The sequence below is a fragment of the Microtus pennsylvanicus genome, chromosome 7, assembly GCF_037038515.1.
Source record: "Microtus pennsylvanicus isolate mMicPen1 chromosome 7, mMicPen1.hap1, whole genome shotgun sequence".
NCBI lineage: Eukaryota > Metazoa > Chordata > Mammalia > Rodentia > Cricetidae > Microtus > Microtus pennsylvanicus.
The window spans coordinates 10,682,209-10,704,358 of record NC_134585.1 but is presented as its reverse complement, the minus strand read 5'-3'; the positions used below and the strand labels follow the sequence as shown (position 1 = coordinate 10,704,358).

At 51.9% G+C, this 22,150-nt stretch overlaps 3 protein-coding genes across 7 annotated transcripts; 1 reads left to right on the top strand and 2 right to left on the bottom strand.

Moving 5' to 3' along the window:
• Positions 1–1,761: 1,761 nt before the first annotated feature.
• Mmp11 (matrix metallopeptidase 11) lies at positions 1,762–9,931 on the bottom strand. Of its 2 annotated transcripts, XM_075979932.1 has the most exons (8): positions 9,767–9,931; positions 5,791–6,020; positions 4,781–4,924; positions 4,561–4,694; positions 4,196–4,437; positions 3,868–4,084; positions 2,869–3,126; positions 1,762–2,675 (listed from the first exon to the last, which is right to left on the bottom strand). In XM_075979932.1, exons 1-8 carry the CDS (start codon positions 9,887–9,889, stop codon positions 2,542–2,544), a joined length of 1,482 nt encoding a protein of 493 aa, XP_075836047.1. In that variant the 5' UTR covers positions 9,890–9,931; the 3' UTR covers positions 1,762–2,541. The 2 variants fall into 2 exon arrangements, with proteins under 2 accessions (XP_075836047.1, XP_075836048.1); XM_075979933.1 differs by lacking the exon at positions 4,781–4,924.
• Positions 9,932–11,835: 1,904 nt separating this feature from the next.
• C7H22orf15 (chromosome 7 C22orf15 homolog) lies at positions 11,836–17,753 on the bottom strand. 4 transcript variants are annotated; one of them, XM_075979935.1, is made up of 6 exons: positions 17,401–17,753; positions 16,966–17,052; positions 16,749–16,874; positions 16,473–16,547; positions 12,574–12,670; positions 11,836–12,488 (listed from the first exon to the last, which is right to left on the bottom strand). In XM_075979935.1, exons 1-6 carry the CDS (start codon positions 17,423–17,425, stop codon positions 12,470–12,472), a joined length of 429 nt encoding a protein of 142 aa, XP_075836050.1. In that variant the 5' UTR covers positions 17,426–17,753; the 3' UTR covers positions 11,836–12,469. The 4 variants fall into 4 exon arrangements, 3 of the variants coding, with proteins under 3 accessions (XP_075836050.1, XP_075836051.1, XP_075836049.1); XM_075979936.1 differs by having other exon boundaries at positions 11,836–12,455; XM_075979934.1 differs by lacking the exons at positions 11,836–12,488; positions 12,574–12,670 and adding exons at positions 16,004–16,056; positions 16,244–16,399.
• Chchd10 (coiled-coil-helix-coiled-coil-helix domain containing 10) lies at positions 13,474–15,320 on the top strand. The gene is made up of 4 exons (XM_075979937.1): positions 13,474–13,634; positions 13,837–14,044; positions 14,899–15,046; positions 15,143–15,320. The coding sequence occupies exons 1-4, from the start codon at positions 13,594–13,596 to the stop codon at positions 15,160–15,162; spliced, it is 417 nt and encodes a 138-aa protein (XP_075836052.1). The 5' UTR covers positions 13,474–13,593; the 3' UTR covers positions 15,163–15,320.
• Positions 17,754–22,150: the final 4,397 nt, after the last annotated feature.

Here is a 22,150-nt window from a genome sequence, read left to right as displayed (position 1 = left end):
CTCCACCCGAAAGTGCTCTAGGAAAGCTGTCTGTGCTGTAGGCCCAAATAGGGATGGGAAGAATGACGGTACTGGATGGAGGTTGGTACTGTTCAAAGATTCAGGTTCTGTGCCCGGTGAACGGGAAGGGCTGCTTGCATTCTTCCCTTAGCTCTGCAAGCTTGGTGCCCACAAGCCCAGCCCTGCTCCGTGCCTCTGCCCCTTGGGCATTAAGAGCCCAGAGGGAAGACAGTGCCGCGGGAAGATGTCCAAGCAGTCCACCATCTGTTAAACAGAGCAGTGACTCAAAAATGTTTGAGTAATGTTTATTGTAGCACTATTACAAGAGCTAAGTTATAGCCCTGCCTTCTATAGCTAGTCAGCAGGAGAAGAATGGATAAAGAAAACGTGGTAGAGGCCAGGCTTGGTATCACAGGCCTTTAGTCCCAGCACTTGGGAGGCAGAGGCAGGAGAATTTCTGTGAGTTAGAAGCAAACCTGGTCTACTACATCGTGAGCTCAAGGCCAGCCAGGGCTATGTAGAGAAACTCTGTCTCAGAAAATAAAACAAATAGCCGGGCGGTGGTGGCACACGCCTTTAATCCCAGCAGTTGGGAGGCAGAGGCAGGCAGATCTCTGTGAGTTCAAGACCAGCCTGGTCTACAGAGCTAGTTCCAGGACAGGCTCCAAAGCCACAGGAAAACCCTGTCTCGAAAAACCAAAATAAATAAATAAGTAAATAAAATAAAACAAACAGAAAAGAAAAAGAAAGAAAGTGAAGGGCTGGAGAGATAGCTCAGTGGTTAAGAGCATTGCCTGCTCTTCCAAAGGTCCTGAGTTCAATTCCCAGCAACCACATGGTGGCTCACAACCATCTGTAATGAGGTCTGGTGCCCTCTTCTGGCCTGCAGACATACACACAGACAGAATATTGTATACATAATAATATTTAAAAAAGAAAGAAAGTGAAATGTGGTGTGTACACGACGGAACGTTTTTTCAGCCACAACACGAAATTATAATGCAGAAAAAATGGATGCAACTGGAGATAATCGTATTAAACAAGTCTCAGAAATACAAATGCTTTCTCTCATTTGTAGTTTCTAGATTTTATAGAGACATAAACTATGTATGCACAGAACATGAAAGTAAAAGTGACTGTGTAGGTGAGCAAATGGACTGACTTAACCTGAGTCGGGCGTACCGGGGAATGTGCAAAACATAAATACATCTTTGAAAGTTGAAAAACAAACAGTGGCCAGTTAGAGACCCTGGTGACAATCCGCTGAGACCGCAGCTGTGCCAGAAGCCATTATGAAGGGACGCTGAAGAGCTGGGAAGGGCCGTGGCAACCATGAGTTTTGTCCACTGTTCTCACAGCCATGGGAAGCAGAGTTTTAAGTTGAAAGGAAGGTGTGAGCATGGTGGCTCACATCTTTAATCATAACACTCCAGAACTCCAGAGTCATAGGCAGGCAGATCTCTGAGTTCTAGGACAGCCAGGGATCTATGAGACCATACACTCCCCACCCCCACCAAAGGAATGGGTAGTTAGGCATGGTCAGATAAAATGACCACTATTTTGGACAAAAAAGGAAAGAGACAAAGGAGGACACAGGTAGTCAGTTTTAAAGCCACTGCAGGTACCCCCTTCCTCTGCAGGAATGGAGTAGGAGAACCCTAAACATTGAGCCTAACCCCAGGAAACTGTCTAGGGTGTGAAGGCTTTTTAACTCCATCTCCCAAATCCTGACTGCAATTGCAAAGAGAAAACAAACAGACGCTTAGAAAACACCCATGTTTAATGGCAGTCTCTGCTTTTTAAAAAAGGCTTTATACACTGTATACACATTTACATGGCTTTGGAAGGTACCTGTGCTAGGAAGAGCCCCCCCCCCTCGGGAAGAAATGGCCCCAGGGAAGACTGTGAGGTATGTGGGGCCTCTGAGGTTCATTGTCTCTGGGAGGAAGCAGCTGCCTCCCTGGCTGGCTGACTGGCTGGCTGGCTGTGTACCTTTTGGCCAGGAAACACATCTCTGACTCACCTACCAGAAGATAATCAGTCCAGCATCTCCCCAGAGCTGATATATCAGAAAAGGTACTGCCCTGAGGCCCAGCTGCTTGGCTGGGAAAGAATGGTAGGTACCCTGGGCATCTCGTCACCACCACCACTACTCACAGGAAACCTCATTACAAACACAGAATGCTACTGTGGTCCCTGCATTCATGTGGAAGTTCTGCTTTGAGGGGCAGAGATGGAGGCCTTGGGCAGCCCAGTTGACCATAATCTACCTAAGTGGGATATTGTTGGCCCAAGACTGACCTTATTTTTAAGTCATGCCAAAGCCTTTGCCCAGTCTGAGACAATTGCTAATAGGTGACCATGACCAGCATGGCCATCCCTGCAAATGGTCCCATACTCCTACCCACTCCCCTGAGGAGACATAGGCTCTGTCTGTCCCAAGCCTGAAGCCCAGAGCCACAAAGATGAAGGCGGTGGGTCTCTTTAATGACATAGGTGGTCTGGCAGGGGTCACTATCCCTGAGTGCATCCAAGGTGTTGTCAGCGGAAAGTATTGGCAGGCTCTGCACAGTCAAAGAAGTCAGGACCTATAAGGCGAGGAAAGCCCTCCAGAACCTTCACCTTCACAGGGTCAAACTTCCAGTAGAGATGGCCACGCAGGAAGTAGGCATACCCTGAAGAGAGAAGGCAGTCAGGCTGGGTAAGCGGACACTGGGCTCAGCACCTGTCAGGTTGGGCCTCATGAGGTCTGGGGGTGGGGTAGTGGTATGACACCCGATGTCAACACACAGGATGACAGCCACTGCTGTGTACGAGTGTGAGGACTACTACGCTGGCTTCCCTCCAGCTACCTCACCCTCAACTCACCCTCAGCATCCTGGAAGGCAGCGTCGATCTCAGAAGGTACCCCTCGCCAGTCAGTGGCACGTCGGGGCACAGGATTGTCTACACGTTGGATTCTGGGGTGGAAACGCCAGTAGTCTCCACCTCGGAAGAAGTAGATCTTGTTCTTCTCGGGACCCCAGACCAGGGCAGCATGGACCAGGGACCCCTGCAGGCCCAGCTCGGAGAGTGGTGCAGGGCCTAAGAATGGCTTCTCACCATCGTATACCCAGTACTGAGCACCTGCCAGAGAGAAGATGCTGCCAGAAGCTGCCAAGCCACACTGCCATGCCCAACCACTGTGGATCTGCTTGGCCACCACCGGGGACTCTCCCAGCCTGTTTCTTTTGTTTGCAAAACACTGCTGGCTAATAGTGCCTTCCCAGCGACTGTACCCCACAAGGGATGTGAGAAGCAGCTGGGATGAGCTGGGTTGAGAAGATAAGCTTGGGTTCAATAAGCCCAAGTTAAGGTTATTCTGGTCAACAGAGGGCTGCCCACTGAGGATGTTTGCTGACCACCCTGTGTCCTGGCCCACCTGTAACAGGCCCCTTGGCCACCTTGGAATGTCTGTACAGGGTTCCCATGCCTCACCTGTGTTTATGAAGTCCTGCCACCTGGAAGGTTCTAGGTTGTCATCTCTGCCAGATGAGAGTTGAAATCACAGGCTCCAGGGCCACTATGCCTAGATCCTGCTCTGCCTTTTCCAAGCTTCCCACCTTACCGGAGTCATTCTGCCTCTGAGCCTGAGTCCTCATCTCTAAAGCCCCACCCCGCACGGTGGCTTTGGGGGTTGGATACATTAGCACACAGCTGCAGCAAGCAAGACCTTCGGTGCTACTCAGCGCTGCCACCTCTGGGAGACTCTCAGCTGTGCCCAAGGAGTGAGCCCCACTCTCCCTTGGCTTTAATTCTGCAGGGCACTGTCTCCCTACCCACTGTGTCCCCGAGTCCTCTTGTCACTGACTTCCAAGTCCCACTCACCTTGAAAGAACCAAATATGACCCTGAGCATCCTCAAAAGCTGCATCCACAGGGCTGGGCAATCCTTGCCAGTGCCGAGAGGCCAGAGCAGGATACCCAGGCTGCAGCTGCCCACTGCGCAGCCTCCACACAAAGCCGGCTTTGAAGAAGAAGAGCTCGCCTCGGATGGTGGAAACTGCATCAAAGGAAGTCTCACAGACATCCGGTGGGGTTTCCGGCTACGGCGGGATAGAGGAGCCAGAAAAGAACACATACTGGAGCCGTAAGGCCAGCAGGAGTGCGAAGGGAACAGGGCCAGTCTTACCTCCGTCTTCCCACCCACCTCGTACCTCCAGCAGTGCAATCTCGTTGGTATCTATCCCAGCCTGGGAGCCCAAGGCTGGGGTGTGGGAGGTGGGGGCCGGCTGGCGCCGGCCATAGAGGTGCTGAATGCCCCTCCGGTCATCTGGGCTGAGGCTCAGTGGGTATCGGAAGGTGTAGAAAGGGGACATGAGGGCCTTAGCTGCTGTGGTGTGTTGCAGCCCCAGAACATGGCCAAATTCATGAGCTGCCACTTGCAGCAGGTCTGTACCTGGAAAAAGGGGTGGTGAGTTAGCAACCTCCACTGCCAGCTGCCGGTTGCCAAATTAATCTCTAGACCCCAGCTTCAGGGCTCCCTAGTTCCTCATCTGCAGGATGGGTCTCCAGCACATACCCTGGTTGTCCCCAATAGTCCAAGTTTCATCATAGTCAAAGTGAACATCTCCTTCTCGGTGGGTCTTGGGGAAGAAAGCATGGGCCAGGATGCCCCCAGGCCCATCAAATGGCAAGTTGTCCCCATGCCAGTACCTGGGGGCGGGGGTGGGGAAGAACACAGTTAGAGGCTGCGGACAACGGGATCTGTTCCCAGAAAGGTCCCAGGCCACAGGTTTCACCTGGTGAAGTCAATCATGATGTCAGCGCGTCCCTCATGCACCTCGGTGAAAGTGAGCGGTGTCACCTCACTCCATACCTGGAGGGCCTCTGCCACCGTCTGCCGTACCTGCTCCCTTACAAGCTGCCATGGGAACCGGAGGATCCTGGAGGGAGGTGGAGGGGCCCGGGCATGGGGCAAGGAAGCCCCTGAGGACTGAGGAGTCAAGCTTCCCCTAGAGCTGAGTGTGGTGACCCATGCCTTTCTTCCCAGCACTGGAGAAGCTGAGGCAGGAGGATTTCTGTGAGTTTGAGGATATTGGGGCTTTTATGTGAGAGCCTGTCTCACCTCCTCCCCATAAGAAGTGTTGCCTCTGGATAATCAGTGGGTGTGTGCACTCAGAGCTGCATCCAGGAGTGCCCTGGATCTCAGGCTTAGAGAACCGATTCTAGACGTGGGTTCACCTTTATATGAGGTTGTATATGTTTTGATATACTACACACTGAGTGGAAAGATACAAGGCCAGGGGTCCCAAGACCTGGGAGTACAACTCACTGTGAGGAGCCTTGTACTGGAACTTGGTTCCCCAACCAGGGAATTCTGCACCCCTATCCCAGTTCCAATGCCATATGACCCTAGACCACTGTCTCTCAGGCTAAGTCTCAGCTTCCTCACCATCTGCCGAGGGACCTCCTAGGTCACCAACAAGCAGTCCACCATTACTTGTGTCCACCTTTAAAAGGCCCAAGTTGTAATTGGTAGATTTGAACAATTTACCTGGGCCTACTAAAGCTTGAGTGTCTAAAATCTTCCCCTAGGCAGGCACTGTGGTTCTTCTAGGCCCTGGCCTGGCTTACATCATATTCTGCATCTGTCTAGACCAAGGTTTCAGGTTATCGGTTCATGAACGGCCGGGGGAGGAGGGTCAGTGGGCATGAAGGTCTGTGCGCTGTGTGAATGTGGCCTTGGGCATCTCGGGATGAAGGTGTAAGGATAACATGCAGTCCTGTTCCCCTGCCCTCTGGTCCCTACCTATAGGTGAGGTCTGTCTTCTCCCAGCGCCCTCCTGACAGCACGAAGCGCTTCTGTCGGTTTCGGGCATTCAGCACATCAGGTGGGTCAGGCACACCACATCGTGGAAGTCTGGAGCCACCAGCAGGACTAGGGGCCCAATGGGAGGATGGGGCAGAAGTCAAGCTATTAGGCAGAGCTGCCTGTGGGAGCTGCGGCCCTCTCTTCCCGGGGCGGTGACGGTAGCTATCCTGGGCAAGAAAGAACGACGCAAGAATCAAGTCAGTTCGGATTCCCCAGGGCCTAAGGTTTGACTGAGATGCAGTTCTTCAGCGCAGCATGCTTAGCCTACTGAATTGCTGGGCAAATGGAGGAGCCGGAAGGTGTGCTGGCACAGGGCTGGGTCCACTGCCCTTAGGTTGAGCCTCTGATTTCCTGATACTTGTTCCAAAGCATCAAGCTCTCTCCTCTTCCTCCTGCCCTACAGGAGGGGCCCTGGGCCGTCTGTCACCAGCTCCTGTCCACCAGGTTAAGGAGGTCTACATGGGAACACATTGAGACTAGGGGAACATGAGCCTTGAAGCCCTAACTGTATTCTCCAAACATACTTGGGAAGCTCCTGAGGATGCTCCTATGACCCTTCCCCAGCATGGAGGGGCTACAGCCTGCAGTGTAGCCCTGGACTGGCTTACCTAACAAATGGGACAAGACTCTCAGTAAGTGTGGATTGGAGAACACAAGGTGAAGCACGCTGGACACTTAGCGAGACCTTGGGCACCAGGTCACTGAGGTGAGATTGCCCTTTAGATGGTATACTTGGGGGTGCTGGCAATTGACTGTACTTGTCCTCTACTACTGAGAGACACCCCATCCATATGAGGTTCCAGTTCTTGTAGAGGCACTTTTGCCCACACCCTGCCAGATCTGTGATCTCCTGCCCCTTTGATGCAGGGAGGGTAGGGACCAGTCCTACCCTGTCAGTGTCTCAGGAGCACAGATGCCAACCGTGACTAGAACATTCTCCCCACAGGGACAAGAAGGCAATTCTCTTCTTTGGGAAAGTAACGAAGCATCTGCTGCCTCCCGGGTAATTTGCACAGGTAATCACTGAAATTCCACCTGGGGACTCCAAAGTATCACTGTGAAGATGTGGATCTGGTTCTTCTATATGACCAGCCACAAAGGCCCACAAGGGCCTATCCAACCTGGCAAGGGGGAGAGATAGATTCTCCTATGTAGCTCTTTTTTTTAATTTATTTATTATGTATATAGTGTTCTGGGCACCAGATCTCATTACAGATGGGTGTGAGCCATTGTGTGGTTGCTGGGAATTGAACTCAGGACCTCTGGGACAGCAGTTAGTTCTCTTAACCTCTGAGCCATCTCTCCAGCCCCCTGTGCAGCTCTTCCGGACAGTCTAGTGACCCTCTCAAAGAACGGCAGGGTGTTGTCATTCCTCAGGAGCCCCTCCCAGCTCAAAGTCTAGCCTGTCAGCCTGGTGTCTTTTCTCTGCCACCCAGTGAGGCTGGTATAGAAGCCATGAAAGGAAAGGTAAAGGACACAACCCTTCCCATCTCTACCACTTCCTTCCCTGAGAGACACCAAGGTCATGGCCAGAAGCTGTGAACTTCTGAATTCTATTACTGGTGACCCGGACACTGTCTTTGCTGAGCTTCAACATCTCCGTCTTCCAGACGGCAGTAGTGCCAGAAGGAGCTAAGAGGCATCCTGTAAACCCGGCAGCTGCATCTTACATGGAGAGGTCCTTCCCAGACTCTACCTCTTTAGGTCCTGTACTCCCACACTGGGGAATCTCTTCTTCCCAAATTCTCAGTCCTCCTAGGACTCCAAACAGCTAGACTGGTAAACTCAGAGAACCCCTGGCCTCACCTATAGCTCTCGAAAGTTTTGGGGGAGCAGTCACTATTCTAATTTTATCCTAAATATCCAATATCCTAGAGCATGGAACAGAATCCAGAGAAGTTAAAGACTTAGCCTAGGATCACACAGCAAGCCAGATGAGAGCTGGGCTCAGACCTGGGGCTGATGCCTCTCCTCAGAACTCACCAGCTCCCCACCAGCTTGGCTTGTCTCCAAGACTCACATTCCTAAGAAGCACTTCTGTTTCTAATGCACTCCCTCTTTCTCAGTTAGCAGCCTTCCTTTGGCCTGGCCTGTGGAGGGGCCTAACTCACTCTGCCTCACCCTCCTCCGGCCTGGCAGATGCCAATCCACAGCCTCAGACACACTCAAGAGACTCTTGGCTGACCCGGTCTCCTGACATAGCTCAGACACCCAAGGTCAGTCCTAGGAGTACCGCCCAATCCAGTCCATGGGAAGGACCCCAGGCTAGGAAGCCACTGGGGAAGACCAGGATGGTGGTGTCCCTTCCTGAACCTCAGTTTGCTTTTTATTTAATGGGGACGGTGCGGGTCTGTAGGAGGCAACTTGTGAGGCAGTCACTTGGTTAGACTGTGCTGAGGCAGGGGAGCATCAGAGAAGGCAAGGAAATAGCCCAAGTCACACACTCAACTGGTACACAGACTCCATCCTTGTGCTTCTAATCACCCCCTCCTCCCCCTCCCCCGCTGGCTCCAGAAGGGAAGGCAGTTTCCCTGGCCACTAGGTTGTGGGGCTTTCAACAACTCAGAAAGCTGGGGGCTGGGCTGAATAAATATTTACAGAATTCTTTTGACCCTGTTGATGGACATCTAGGGATAAAAACACTAGAGGTGTTTCTAGAGTGACAGTTCCTCAGCTGAGACCCTATCCAGTGCAAGCATCAGAGTGGCTACAGCTAACAGCTAACAACTCTGTCTCTCCAGTGTGCCTGGCCTTGCCTCATTTTATCCTAAATGCCAACAGTAGACATTGGTGCTCCCTACTGCTTTGTCCCTTTTATAGATCGAGGGGTTAGGGGGAGGGCATTCACGCAAGGTTTCATGGTTCAAAAATCTCTCCAATTCCCAAATGCATGAATCCAATCCAAGGCAGTGGTGGAGGTAGGGGTTCGGGGGTCAGGGGTGTTAGCGACTTTGTTCCAAGTTCTAGGGCAGGGAAATTCATACTCTGTCTAAAGGGCTCCTGATCCATGATCCCCTTCCATATCCAACCCCCTTTCCTAACCCTTTTGCTCCCAAGGCCAGTGTGGCTAAACCAAGGGATAGTCTCAGGACACCTGCCTGTCTCTCATACCTTTCTCCCATCATTCTTTGAGCTGGCTGGAAGCAGAGTACCCAGTGGGTACTGTTGGTCCCTGCTCAAGCCCCAGCTCAGCTACTGTGACAGGTGCCTCAAAGACCACCCTGGAGGAAGTATGTAGTAGCCACTGGGACACACAGGCTGTGAGTCCCTCAATCCCTCTTCTCCTTTTGCCTTTCTCTGCACCCCTTTCCTTTCTCCGTGATTTTTGTTCCGAGTGACTACAGCACCCAGTTTCAGTGCCCCCTCTTATTCTGATTGCCACCTGACGCTCATACACACTGTCTCTCTCACGTGCATTCTTTGTTGGCCCCAAGTCTCCCAAACTCGCCTCCTGCAGGTGGGGCACCTCTCTCAACTTGGGCCCCATTTTCTCCTTCCCTAGCTCTTCCTTTATTCTCCATCCATGTACATACCTTGCCGGGGTGCTCACCGGAGGCTGCCACCCCCGACCTCCCCGCTGAGACTTGCTTGGCTTCCTTCCTGTGATGGACAAGGGGCCCTGGTACCCACTCCCTTTGCTACTTCTACCAACACACACTCCTGCATCCCTGGCTGGGGCTGGAAAAGCAGATCCCCAAGCTGAGTCCAGCGCACAGTCTCACTTAACCAGCCGCATAGGCTCCACTTGCACACCGCCAGCGACGGGAAGCTCATTATCAAAGCCAGAAAGACCCAAAAGGCATTTCGGGGACCGATTGTGCTAGGGTAGCCAGGACGCTCTATGGGTCAAGCTCAACCAGTGGGCCCAGCCCGCGTGCCCAGCCCTCCCTCGGGGAGGAGAGCGGGCACTCACCGGTGGCCTGGGTCGGGCCATCAGCGGCGGCGGCAGGAGCAGCAGCAACAACAGCAGCAGCAGAGGCAGCTGGAGCAGGAGGGCGCGCGAGACCGCGCGGAGGAGACAGGCGGCCCGTGCCATCCGCCCCGGGGCTGCTGGGCCTGCTGGGCCGCGCCGGGCCGCCGCCCCTTATAGTGTTCGCCCCGCCCCCGCCGGCGCCGGGACCGCACCCCCCACCGCTCCGCCTTCCCCTGCCTTTTGTTCTAAACTCAACCGGCCAGCCTTCCCGGCCTGGGTTTGGGAGGAGTGCCTTGAGGGGCTGGACCCCTCAGACCTGGTGAGAGCTGAGGAGAGATTATTCCTCCTGCTCTCCAACCCCACTTTCGGAAGTGTCATCCTCTGCCAGGTCTCCATGGTGGCTTGACCTCTGTCTGACTTTTTTAGCCTGTGACAGGTGGTCACATCCCCTATCCCCACAGTCCTAACCAATCCACCAGGAAAGTAGCACAATAGCTCCTGCAGGCAACCGGCTATTGAAATACCACCTCTGGAGAAACTAGGGCATGTGGCAGAAGTTAGCCAGCCCCTCACCTTAAAACAAACCAGAGGCGACCCCCCTCCCCCCGGCGGTGGTGCACACGCCTTTAATCCCAGCACTCGGGAGGCAGAGGCATGCGGATCTCTGTGAGTTCGAGGCCAGTCTGGTCTATGAGAGCTAGTTCCAGGACAGCTAGGATTGTCTCAGAAAAAGAACAAAAAAACAAAACAAAACAAAAAACCAGAGACAGGGTCTAGAAAGAAAGATCAGTGATTAAGAGCAACAAGCATTCTTGCAGAGAACCGGGGTCCCATTCCTAACACCCACACGGTGGCTATCCTAGAATCTGATGGCTTCTTTGGATCTCCAAGGATCCTAGGCACACACTTATGCACACACAAAAATAGCAGACTGGAGACAATTACTGAAGATCTTGGTGGGAGGGGCCAGACAAATGGGTCAGATGCCTGGGAGGAGGGAAGACATAAGAGGATGTCTGAGTCGGGCACTGGAGGCCCAGGTTGTCCCCTGGCTCAGGCCCTGGCCAACGGGGTTTTCCTGACCACTCAGGTCAGGTCAGCCATCTGAGACATGAAGGAGAGAATCAAAGGTGAGAGTGGGGGGTCACATGCTGGAAAGGTTCATCCACTCTCGCCTCTGCAGGGGGAGCCCAACTGGACAGGCAGACTTTCCTTGGGTTACCAGCTAGCTCACAACTTACAACACGGAGGCTTATTATTAATTAAGAAAGTTCAGCCTACAGCTTAGGCTTGTTCCTAACTCTCTCCTATAACTTTAATGAACCCATTTATATTAATCTACGTTCTGTCATGTGGAGTTTCATCTCCTGTTTCCTTTCCGGATCTCCTCTGTGCCTAGAGTCCTCCTCCTCCTTTCTCTCCCCCAAAATCTCCGCTATATCTCTTGCCTAGCTATTGGCCATTCAAGTTTTTATTACACCAATCGCAGCAAATACATCCTCACACAGTGTCCAAACCCTCATGATGACAAGGGGCCTCTACTGGCAAACCTTCAAAGCTAAGATTCAGGCAGGCAGGCAGGCAGGACCCTGAGATGCTGCAAGGTGGGGGCCAGAGAGCACTGCAATTGGTCTTCTGCAATCTTTTAAAAAGCCTCACCTTTTAATAGCTGGCATTTCTTTCACTTTTTCCCTCTTCCTTTCCTCTTTGGCCCTTCTTTTTCTCTTTTTTCTTCCTCCCTCCCTCTTTGATACCTTTCTCCCTTCCTTCCTTCCTTCCTTCCTTCCTTCCTTCCTTCCTTCCTTCCTGTCTTTCTTTCATGAGATTCTCCTATGCATACATGAAGCCCAGGCAGGCCTCCAGTTTAAGATTCTGGTCTTAGCCTATCTGAATACTGGAATTACAAACACATATCGTCACGTCTAGACTTTCAAGGTCTGGCTCAGCCTCATTGTAGCAATACTGGTCAAGAAATCATGAAATGGTCAGGCTGTGGTGGCTCATGCCTTTAATCTCCAAACTTGGGAGATAGAGACAGATGGATCTCTGTGAATTCGAGGCCAGCCTGGTCTACAGAGCAAGTTCCAGGACACCCAGGGCGACACAGAAAAAGCTTGTCTTGAAAAACAAAACAACAAAAGAAGGAAAGAAATCATGAAATGGATGAGGTGTTCATACATTTTCTGATACACATGAAAGCATAGCACTTTAAAAACAAACTGGGGCTGGAGAGGTGGCTCAGAGGTTAAGAGCACTGTCTGCTTTTTCAGATGTCCTGAGTTCAATTCCCAGCAACCACACGGTGGCTCACAACCATCTATAATGAGATCTGGTGCCCTCTTCTGGTGTGTGTATACATAATAAAGAAATCTTAAAAACAAACAAACAAACCCGTTCTCTGGATGTGGTGACACACACCTTTAATCCCAACACTTGGGAGACAGAGGCAGGTGGATCTCTGTAAGTTGTCTTAACAACAACAAAAAAATACAACCCCCAAAGCCTAAAACATTTATTCGTGCTGCACAAAAACAGCCTTCAGTGTTGCCAGAGATGCATGGCCATGTTTTGAGGGACCTGAAGCATACAGGCCATAGTTTAAAGCATTACCACCCCTGCTGCAGGATCTGGAAGGATAGATGGGTGCATATATCCAGGTGACCAGAGACGCCTTCAGAAGAAGTTGAACCTGGAAGGATGTTATCATTTGCCCACTGGATACCTGGTAAGCAGAGACCAAACCTAGAAACCAGTGGTCCTGAGCAAAGCTGGGCATTTCTCTGAGGAAAGAGTGTCTCATCCTTTACCTGCTCGCCTCTCCAGGAAATTTCACCCTGTGGATACGTGGTGACTCCATTTCAGAAGAGAGCTGACTTCCTGGTGGAAGAGGGCTGGCTACAGAGGCTGCTAAAAGAAACACGGTTTGGGTGACATGGTAGTGGCGCACACCTGTAATCCCAGCACTCGGGAGGCAGAGGCAGGAGGATCTCCATGAGTTCGAGGCCAGCCTGGTCTACAAAGCGAATTCTAGCACAGCCAGGACTGTTATATAGAGAAACCCTGTCTCAGAAAATCAAAAAAAAAAAAAAAAAGGCAATGGTGCTAAAACTGATAAGGCTTGGTTTGTCTGGTAAACATCTCTAAGAACTCAGGTCACCTCTGGGACATTTTGACTATTTCAAAAGCACTCCCAGTTTCTGGAGATGTATCCCAGGATGCCAGGAGCCCAGGGGATTGTGGGGTGGTAGTCTAAGGGTTTAGGGTCCTGGGCGTACCTGGGAAAGTCATAACTCAAGGATTTCAGTATGCAGCGAGAGTCGAAGAAGGATCGAGGCACCTCGGACCTTTACACTCGGATTCTAATAACACACCACTGATTCTAGACCTCTGGCGATCCTGGAAGGGCTGTTGTCAGCGAGTCAGCGAGGGAAGCCAGGCCTGGAACCTCCATTCCTTGTTCCGCTGATGGTCTGTGTGTCTCTTCTTCGCTCCGATCTCAAGACAAACCCCTTGGGTTCTGCGGTGGCCCTAGCAGAAAGGCCCGTTGCTCGCTGCACCTGCTTAAGCCTTGGGGCTTACAACTTGGACTGGTGTCTCCTGGACCCTCATAGCTCCGCCCCGCAATAGGATGGCTCAGGGGCCCTAACCCAGGAGGTTTCTAGAAGAGGGAGGTTTTCCCCTCCCACTTATGGGCGTGTCCCCAAGGCCCCGCCCCAGATCCCTCCCGTTTCACCTGACTCGTCGGGCGCTGAAGCGTTAGTTCCCGCACTGAGCGGTTGCTTCTGTCCACGCTTATTTCTCTGCTCCTCCTTGGTCCTACCACTGTCATGCCTCGGGGAAGTCGCAGCACGGCTGCCAGGCCGGCCAGGTGTGAGGGGGACGGGCACCCCGTGGGGATGGGTGAGGGAAGCGTGGGGACTCTCCAAAGGGCATCCGCAGAATGACCTTGGAGGCTGCTGCGCCATGTTGGCTTCGGGGAGCACCAAGGGCACAGAAACACGAGTCTAAGACGGGGGAGCAGAGGCGCTTGTTCCCAGAGCATTAACCTTGCCTCCCCTTGCTTCCTGCAGCCGCCCAGCCCACCCTCCTGCGCACCCACCGCCCTCAGCGGCCGCCCCGGCACCTGCCGCTTCGGGCCAGCCGGGCCTTATGGCTCAGATGGCATCCACCGCTGCTGGCGTAGCTGTGGGATCGGCTGTAGGGCATGTCATGGGAAATGCCCTGACCAGCGCCTTCAGTGGGGGAAGCTCGGAGCCTGCTCAGCCTGCGGTCCAGCAGGTGAGCGAGAGAACGCAGGAGAAACGGAGACGGTATTCGCTCAAGGATACAAAGGGATCCGCTTAAATGTCCAGCGAGGGGTGACCCAGTGCGTTCAGCGTTGCCTCGGGCCCAGAACTTTGACCAAAAGAGGGTCCTAACCCTCATGCTTGTTAAGTGTGTTGTCCCTAGCTGGAAAGCTCTCCCCAGCCCACGTTTGAGGGCAAAATGTCTGACTGCCAGACACCCACTAGACCCTGAAAGATGGAGAAATCGCAAGCTCAGAGGAGCCCAAAGACTTGTCCAAGGACACCCAACCCTAGTGGAGCAGGGAGACAGGCGGTGTTTCCCAAGCCCCTGTTCTCACCAAAGCCAAGCCTGCCATCATGACATCTGTTCCCTGGTGACCTGTACCCCACTAGGGTTCTGCCACTCCCCACCGCTGGTCTTGAGCCAAACCTGGATGCTAGTTAGCAGTGTGTCCTGAGTCATGAGATCAGTGTGGCTGAGCCAGGAAGGTGCTGTGTCTTGGAGTAGGACATACACTCTGTGTACACATGCAGTGTACAGCTTCTTCTAGAACCTTCTCTTCCCCCTCCTACATTTGCCCAGCATATCCACTTTGAGGCAGAAAGAAAAGCCTGTCTGATTCTGTAAGTGACTATCTATAGAGGGCCCCAGGTTCATCCTCTACCAGGGATGCAGCTGAGGCTGGACTGGGGCAAATCTAGTCTCAGGTCACTTGGTCTGCCTTGAACCATTCTTGGGGAACCAGGGCTATGGATGTGGGGAGGGGCAGGAAGATTCTAACTTTGGTACTTCATTCTGGGTACCAACCCTGAGCTGACAGCGTTGCCTCTTATACTCTGCCCTAGGCCCCTGCCCGTCCTGCCTCTTACCCCCAACAGATGGGGCCCTGCTCCTATGAGATCAAGCAGTTCCTGAATTGCTCCACCACTCAGAGTGACCTAACCCTGTGCGAGGGCTTCAGCGAGGCCCTGAAGCAGTGCAAATACAATCACGGTGAGCAGCTGGGGCAGCGCGGGTGGGGTTGGGAAGGGCAGACCCTTTGGGACCCTGCTGATCACCAGTTTGTGCTGTGGTTCCTTCCTTCCACAGGTCTGAGCTCCCTGCCCTGAGGAGGCCATGGGCCTGTTCTTACTTACCCTAACCCCTCACCGACAGCCTGACCAAGATGAGATTGTACCTGGGACTGGGAGTAAGGAGGGTAATTCTCACCCTACAAATTAACAAAAGACATACATGCTCAATTAAAGAGTTTATACTTTAGACCACAGCCTACCGTGTGCCCACTGACTGTCCTGTCTGGTGGGAGATGGGATCAGCGGAGATAGGTGACTGAGTGTCTCATGAGTGTGCAGTGCCTCATCTGTGTGTGTGTGTGTGTGTGTGTGTGTGTGTGTGTGTGTGTGTGTGTAGGGAGAGAGAGAATGAATAGCTCTCTCCTGCTGTGTAACCCTGGGTTGTCCTTGAACCTCTGAGGTGGGGTGGGGGGAACCCTGTTACAGTCTGCACTGTGGATAGCCAAGGACATATTACTTTGGGGCTAAGTGGGGTAGGGGGTGAGGCATTTGCAGCCAACCCAAGGGCCTTACTCCCCCGGGACCCGAAACCTCAAGAGAAGCCTGCTGTCACTGCCCCACAGGGACATCTGCCCCCTAAGTCTTCTTGTTTTTGTCCTTGGATCCTTTTCTCTGCACTCAAATGTGGGGCGGGGAGGTGGGGGGGGGGTGCGCCACACATCCTGTCTGTGACCTTTCCCTTCTTGCTGATGTAACTTCTTAGTAACGCCAGATTCTGAAAGAGGAGTCCTGCTGGACGGCTGTGTGTTTGCAGTTGATGATAATGCAGAGGTCAGGACCAGTCCCCTTGGATCCAAGTCCAGCTGGGCCACTTGGCTGTGGTGCGCCAGGTCATAGGACCTGGCTGGAACGGAAGTAGGCCCTTCAGACCCTTGCACAGACCGCTTCATCACTCACTGGGTTCAGTCAGCAGAAATGTGGACCTGCATCCTAAACACAGAGCAATCCTGCCTTTAGGATGCTTATATTCCGGCAGTATAGTGGGGCTTACTTATTTCCATAAGGTGTACTGTCCTGGGTGTGTATATGTGTGAAGGCTGTACCCCTCAGCACACATGTCTCTCAGGAAGGGCTCCCCATTTTGGAACTTCCTGGGTTTCCGTAACTCTTTCTGTACCTGGCTATGGCTCCCGCTAGCGGTTTCTAGATGGGAGGGAGGCCACCCTCCGAGACCTTGAAGGGGGACCTTGTTCCCGGTGGCCACGCCGAACGCCTGTGCGTCTTCTCTGACTGTGGCTTGTGCCTGGCAAGCCGGAGAGCCAGCACAGCTCCTCTGGAAGACCCAGGAAATCCTGTTGCTGGGAGCTGGGTAGATGCGCCCCCACCCCATTTATCTTGATACTCACCCGCTAATTCTGGGTATTGGTCATCTAGGTTGTCCATTAGAGACTCATAGTGGGTGGGAGCCCCATCTTTCCCTCCTGTAGAGTATAGAGAGAACCAAGGACTCTAAACTGTCTTGGTGGTTCCCATAGAAACCTGGCCTAGGCACTGGATAGGGATGGTTAGGTATAGGACCCAGTCAAGGATGAGACTGAACAGGATCTTAGCTGGTCTGTGGCCCGCTGTCCCTCCCGTATAGTCCAGCATAGCTGCAAAGGAGAGTTTTGGGCTCTACTTACTAATGATCCGTACAAGGACATAGGTCCCTTGCTCCTGCAGCAGGGAACAGGCCATGGAAGGGGCCTGGACCGTCCCCTCTTCCAGCCTCACCAGGCGCCCGTCTTCAGCCAGGAGAGCAATGGTTACTGGGCAGAAATGGGAATAAGCTGGGCAGGCTGCACCCGGGCATGGGACCCTGAGATTCCCCCTCCCCCCAGGCCTTCCAGGTCTTTTCACCTTCTGGGGGCACCTGAGCCTTCTGTCTCAGATGCACAATGAAGGTCACCAGGCTGCACCAGGAGTTCACTAGCATGCGACAATCAGCTGAGGGAGGGGCATAGCGGAGTGGGTAGGATGTCAGGGCCTTGCCCAAAGAGGAAAACTTTCACTCCCATGCCTAGAGGTAACACTAGGATTATGTGGCTAGCACTGTGCTCCAGGCCTATTACTCTAAGCAAATGCTGTTCGAACTGCATTGGAGAGCTTTCCATCCATCTCTTGTGTAGAGGACTGGGGACCACAACAGGCATTGCTTTGCCTCCTCATAGGAACAGCTTCCTCAAATTCCCATGCCCCTCCCAGCCTGTACTTCCCCTTCCTGGGTTCTCTAGGATAGAGGGACGAACAACTCTTGAGTATGGCCCCTGTTCCAGGACAGGGGACCCTGCTTACCTCCAAACATCACAGTGATAAACATGGCTTGCGGAAAGGAGACAGGCAGATCGTGGGTCTCTGAACCCCCTCCTCCTGCTGCTTCTCTCCTCAGCTCCCACCTGGGAACTGCATGTGAGAATTGCTGAGTAGGTGGGCTTGGCTCCCGGCTCAGGTCTGGCCCCTGTTCACCCACTTGCTCAGCTAGTCAAAGACCACTTTCTTCTTCTGCTGCTTTCTGGGTGCCAGCAGCTCCTTCAGCTCCCAGTGGTCTCCATGGCAGTGGGAGCTGCCAAGACATCTAGGCAGGAAATGCTTTATCCCCAGTATCCTAGTAACTGGACCTACTGGGGCGGGCCTTCAGGTGGAGCTCCTGTTGGGCCGATAGAGGAGGCTCTGAACTGAGGTCCCTAGGATGCCTGGATACTGTTTCAGAGCCCACGTGCCCTACCAGGGAGAGAGAGTGTACAGGCTGCAGGGATGTGAGCACCCTCCCTCACCAAAGACCTCTTCCGATGTGGCTTTTCTTTCCCCTCTCCCAGCCTTTCCTTCCTTCCTTCCTTCCTTCCTTCCTTCCTTCCTTCCTTCCTTCCTTCCTTCCTTCCTTCCTTCCTTCCTCTCTCCCCTTCTCTCCCCCCCACCCCCCTCCTTCCTTCCTTTCTGGTTTTTTCGAAACAGGGTTTCTCTACGTAACAGTCCTGGCTGTTCTGGAACTCACTCTGTAGACCAGGTTGGCCTCGAATTGAGAGATCTGCCTTTCTCTGCCTCCTGAGTGCTGGGATTAAAGGCGTGCACCACCAGCGCCCTGAACCCTTCCAATTTTTTTTTTTTCTGTTCTCACTTCCTTTTGTCCTCTCCTGCTAATCACATTCATGGAGATAGAATTTACTTTCCCCTTTGGAATGCTTTCAAGTTAGAAAAATCTATTTATAATTATTCATTTTGTGTAAGCGTTTTTGTATGCATGCATGTATCACAGTGCATATGTGTGGAGGTCCAAGGGCAACTTGTGGGAGCTGGTTCTCTCCTTCCACCTTGGGGTCCCTGGGATTGAACTCAGGTTCTCAGGCTAGGTGACAAGCTTCTTCCCTTCCTGAGCCATCTTGTTGGTACTGTTTTAACAAATCTCCAGTTTCCACAGCCGGGATACAGAATGTTTCCATCCTCCCTCCCCATAGGTGATTCTTTGAAATTGTGAGAATAAAAATAGCCCTTAACCTGCCAGGCGGTGGTGGCACATGCCTTTAATCCCAGCACCTGGGAGGCAGAGGCGGGTGGATCTCTGTGAGTTTGAAGCTACAGTGAGTTGCAGCACAGCTGGGGCTACACAGAGAAACTCTGTTTCAAAAAACCAAAACGAAAGAGAGAGAGAAAAGAAAAACTAGTCCTTAACCTCCATCGTCCTGCTTCAGATAACCACAGCTGGATGACTACAGTTGGGAATTTTATGCACGCATGTCTAATGACACGAACTAACCACAAAATACCGCCGCAACCACAGCTTTGCACAAAGGCCACCACAACCTTACACAGAAAGACTCCTGCAAGGCCGTCCACCCAGCAACTGTGTGTTTAGTCTTGGACTCGGGCCACCCTTGTTATCGATCCTTGTAGCCAAGGATTATTGTTTCAAAATACCTTATGTAATCCATTTCACCTTTAAATACTTCCTCTTGCTTCCAGCCTCTCCAAATGGCTCCTATATCCCTCCCGCAGTGTTACCTTAGTTCCCCAAGTCCTCTTCGTCTTTAGAGGCTCTCTGTCTGTTGTTGAGGCTCGGATACTCAGCGCTAGTCCCTGGCATCCCCTTCCTATGCTTCTCTTCCAGGGTGTCTCGTAAGTGGGCTCAGAGCTATGGCCTGTGGTGTCTTCACTCAATATGATCTAGGCTGTTGGTATAGATAGCTGTTTCTCTCTCTTTTTATTTATTTACTTACTTACTTATTCATTTATTTATTTTGTTTCTCTCTTCTTGCTGAGGAGTGTTGAGTCATTTGTGTGTCCAGGAGTTGACTCACTTGCTCACCTGCTGTTGTTTTGGAAGTTGGGGAGCTCATGAATAAGACTGTGGTAAACTTTTGTCTGCGGGTCCTTGTGGGAGCAGTTTTCCTTTCTCTAGTGAGTACCACAGGAAGAACTGCAGGGCCGCCTGGTGAATGTCTTTAGCTTTGTAAGAACATGCTCATGTCTTTTCCAATGAGTGCTTGTTTTGCGTTGTCTCGCTTTCTGTCTCTTGGTTCTGGGCCTCCTAGATCTATAGCAGCCAGAGGCACGGGCTTGTTACTCCTCACTACTGGTTAGTGTCCCTGCTACCCCTCCCTCGCCCATACACGTGCTTGCTTTGTATCCAGGGACTCACAAATGCCCCACTGAGCTGTAATCCCCAGTTCTCTGAGCAACGCTGGCTTTCACGCGCAGTCCCACGTCTGCAGGTCTCATTCTCCCCCTCCCTGTCTCTCGTCTGTTCTACATTCTCACACTTAGTGTTTGTTTTGTCTTCCCTCTCTGCGATTATCCTCTGAGTTTTTAAACTCTGTTTCTCATTCCTTGTTTTTCATTCTCCCACGTGGCTTCCCCTGTCTCTCTGCTTCTATGGTCTCTCTCTGAGCCTCCCCCAGACCCCTCCAAGCACAGTGTCGGAAGGGTACCCCCATAGTTAGGCTCTCTGTGCTGCCTTCGGCCGGCACATCTCAGGCTGGGTAAGTTGAAAGAAATCTGGGTCCTCCGTCCAGCTCACCATGGACCCGCTTAGCCCCTAGATAAACCCTTCGCTTTTGTTGGCCTCGCTTTTCGCATTTGTGAAAGGGCAGTGCACACCGGAGCACACAGGCTTGCTGTGACTTTGTGCCTTTTTTACTGAGCCTTTCACAGGGCTTTTTGGTCGGGACGGCTGTTCGAGACAGGGTGCTGTATGTCGCCCAGATGGTCTTGATTCATGATGTCACAGAGTTAATATGCCTTCCCAGTGCGAAATCACGACAGAAACCTTTTAATAATCATGCACGGCTTGTTCCGGCTAATGTCCAGAGGGGAACCACCTTAAGCAAAGATCCCTTTCTGCTTGGTTCTGGCTAATGTACAGAAGGGAACCAGCCTTGAGCAGAGATCCCTTTCTGCTTCTCTAGTTTCATGACCACGAATTACACTTTGAACAATTAAACATCTTTTACAGAGACAGAAATCCTGAGGTTTGGTTGTTTGGACAAATGGGGAGAGTTCCAATGTACAGTTCTTTCCAGAGCTAGCACAAGACAGAGCACAGCTGCATTTCCTGGGCAGCTGTTAACCAGGATCCTCCTGTCTGGCCGGCAGAAGAATGCTCTTTCTGATAGAGGCATGGGGTTTGATTGGTGGCGTCGTCTCTAAACTGCCTGCCAGTGGCATGCTCCTTTTGCTAAATTTTACCTTGGTATATCTTAATATTTTTGAGGCAAGCTTATTGGTAAGTTCCTTAGGAAAAAAAAAGATAGCAACATCAGTTTATTTCTTTCACTTCTTCCTTCAGAGTTCTACCTCCTCCAGCCTGATGGGTGCTTGGACTAGAGGTGGGTGCCACCGTGCCCATCATAAATGTCGTTAGTAGCACTTTAGAAACCATCTCGGTCCTCAGAGCAGTACCGTAGAGGCGGGTAGTATTTCCAGAGCTTACTTTGTGAGGACTAACATCCTACAGAGCACAACTTAGATGCCTGAAGCTTGGAGACGATGGCACCAAGACACAGAATCTGGAAGGAAGGCAGCTGTAGGACAGGAGCCCTAAGCTCCGAGAGTTGTGAGAGTTGCCTTTGCCTGTGCTGTTGTCTTGATCTCCCTCCCCTGTCTCAGAGTTAGGCAGCTGGCCTGATTCAAGGCGTGCACCACTGTGCCCTGCCCACATGGTTGACTCTTAATGTTGGCCAAAAGAAGCAAACATGCATACACACATATGTGTACTTATATATATCTGTATATGTGTGTATTTATATATAAGAATACATAGACGCATATATGTGTATATACATACACATATGTATATATTCTACTTAGAGTAGAATTTCTATAGCCCACAAAAGTAACCTAATGTGCTAAAACCCAAAATGACTGTTCCTTTGGAGGTTCTATTAGTCAGTTTCCCTGAGATAATCAACTCATAGAGGAAAGGTTAGCTTTAGTTCATAGGTTTGGAGTTTCAGTCCACAGCACCGTTGCTTCTGGGCCTGTCGTGGCAAGGCAGCGTGTCATGGCAGTATCAAGGGGTGGAGTGAAGTCAGGGCAGGCCAGGTAGCAAGAGAGAAGAATCTGTGGTCCCTCTAGACCCTTTAAGGGAATAGTCTTCTTGCTCTAAAAAATGTCCCATGAGGCTTTTACCCTCAACATTGTCAAGCCAGGGACACCTGGGCCTTTGTGAGGACATTCTAGAGCAATGGTCCTCAACCTTTCTAATGCTGCGACCCTTTAATACAGTTCCTCTTGTTGTGGTGATCTCCAACCATAAATTATTTTCATTGATACTCCATTGGTGTAATTTTGCTACTGTTATGAATCCTAATGTAAATATCTGTGTTTTCCGATAGTCTTAGGTGACCTCTGTGGAAGGGCCTCCTACCCCCCTGCCCCGCCACAAGGGGATCAGGACCCACAGGTTCACAGGTTGAGAACCCCTATTCTAGTGGGTAGACACTGTTAATGACTAGAAAGGAGTATGGGGATACTCTCTGGGGAATTTCAACTTCTTGGCCCTGGACCTGAAGGCTTCTGAACTTCTGATCTCCCCCTGGCTGTGTTTCGGGAC

Coding starts and splice junctions, on each gene's coding strand:
- Mmp11 (XM_075979932.1), bottom strand. CDS start 9,889: ATGGCACGGGCCGCCTGTCTCCTCCGCGCGGTCTCGCGCGCCCTCCTG. Junction 4,925..5,790: donor AAGACAGACCTCACCTATAG/GTAGGGACCAGA, acceptor ACCTCCCTCCAG/GATCCTCCGGTTCCCATGGC. Junction 4,695..4,780: donor ATCATGATTGACTTCACCAG/GTGAAACCTGTG, acceptor CCCCGCCCCCAG/GTACTGGCATGGGGACAACT.
- C7H22orf15 (XM_075979934.1), bottom strand. CDS start 17,425: ATGTTTATCACTGTGATGTTTGGAG. Junction 17,053..17,400: donor TATCACTGTGATGTTTGGAG/GTAAGCAGGGTC, acceptor CCCCTCCCTCAG/CTGATTGTCGCATGCTAGTG. Junction 16,548..16,748: donor TGTCCTTGTACGGATCATTA/GTAAGTAGAGCC, acceptor TATACTCTACAG/GAGGGAAAGATGGGGCTCCC.
- Chchd10 (XM_075979937.1), top strand. CDS start 13,594: ATGCCTCGGGGAAGTCGCAGCACGGCTGCCAGGCCGGCCAG. Junction 14,045..14,898: donor CTCAGCCTGCGGTCCAGCAG/GTGAGCGAGAGA, acceptor ACTCTGCCCTAG/GCCCCTGCCCGTCCTGCCTC. Junction 15,047..15,142: donor GCAGTGCAAATACAATCACG/GTGAGCAGCTGG, acceptor TTCCTTCCACAG/GTCTGAGCTCCCTGCCCTGA.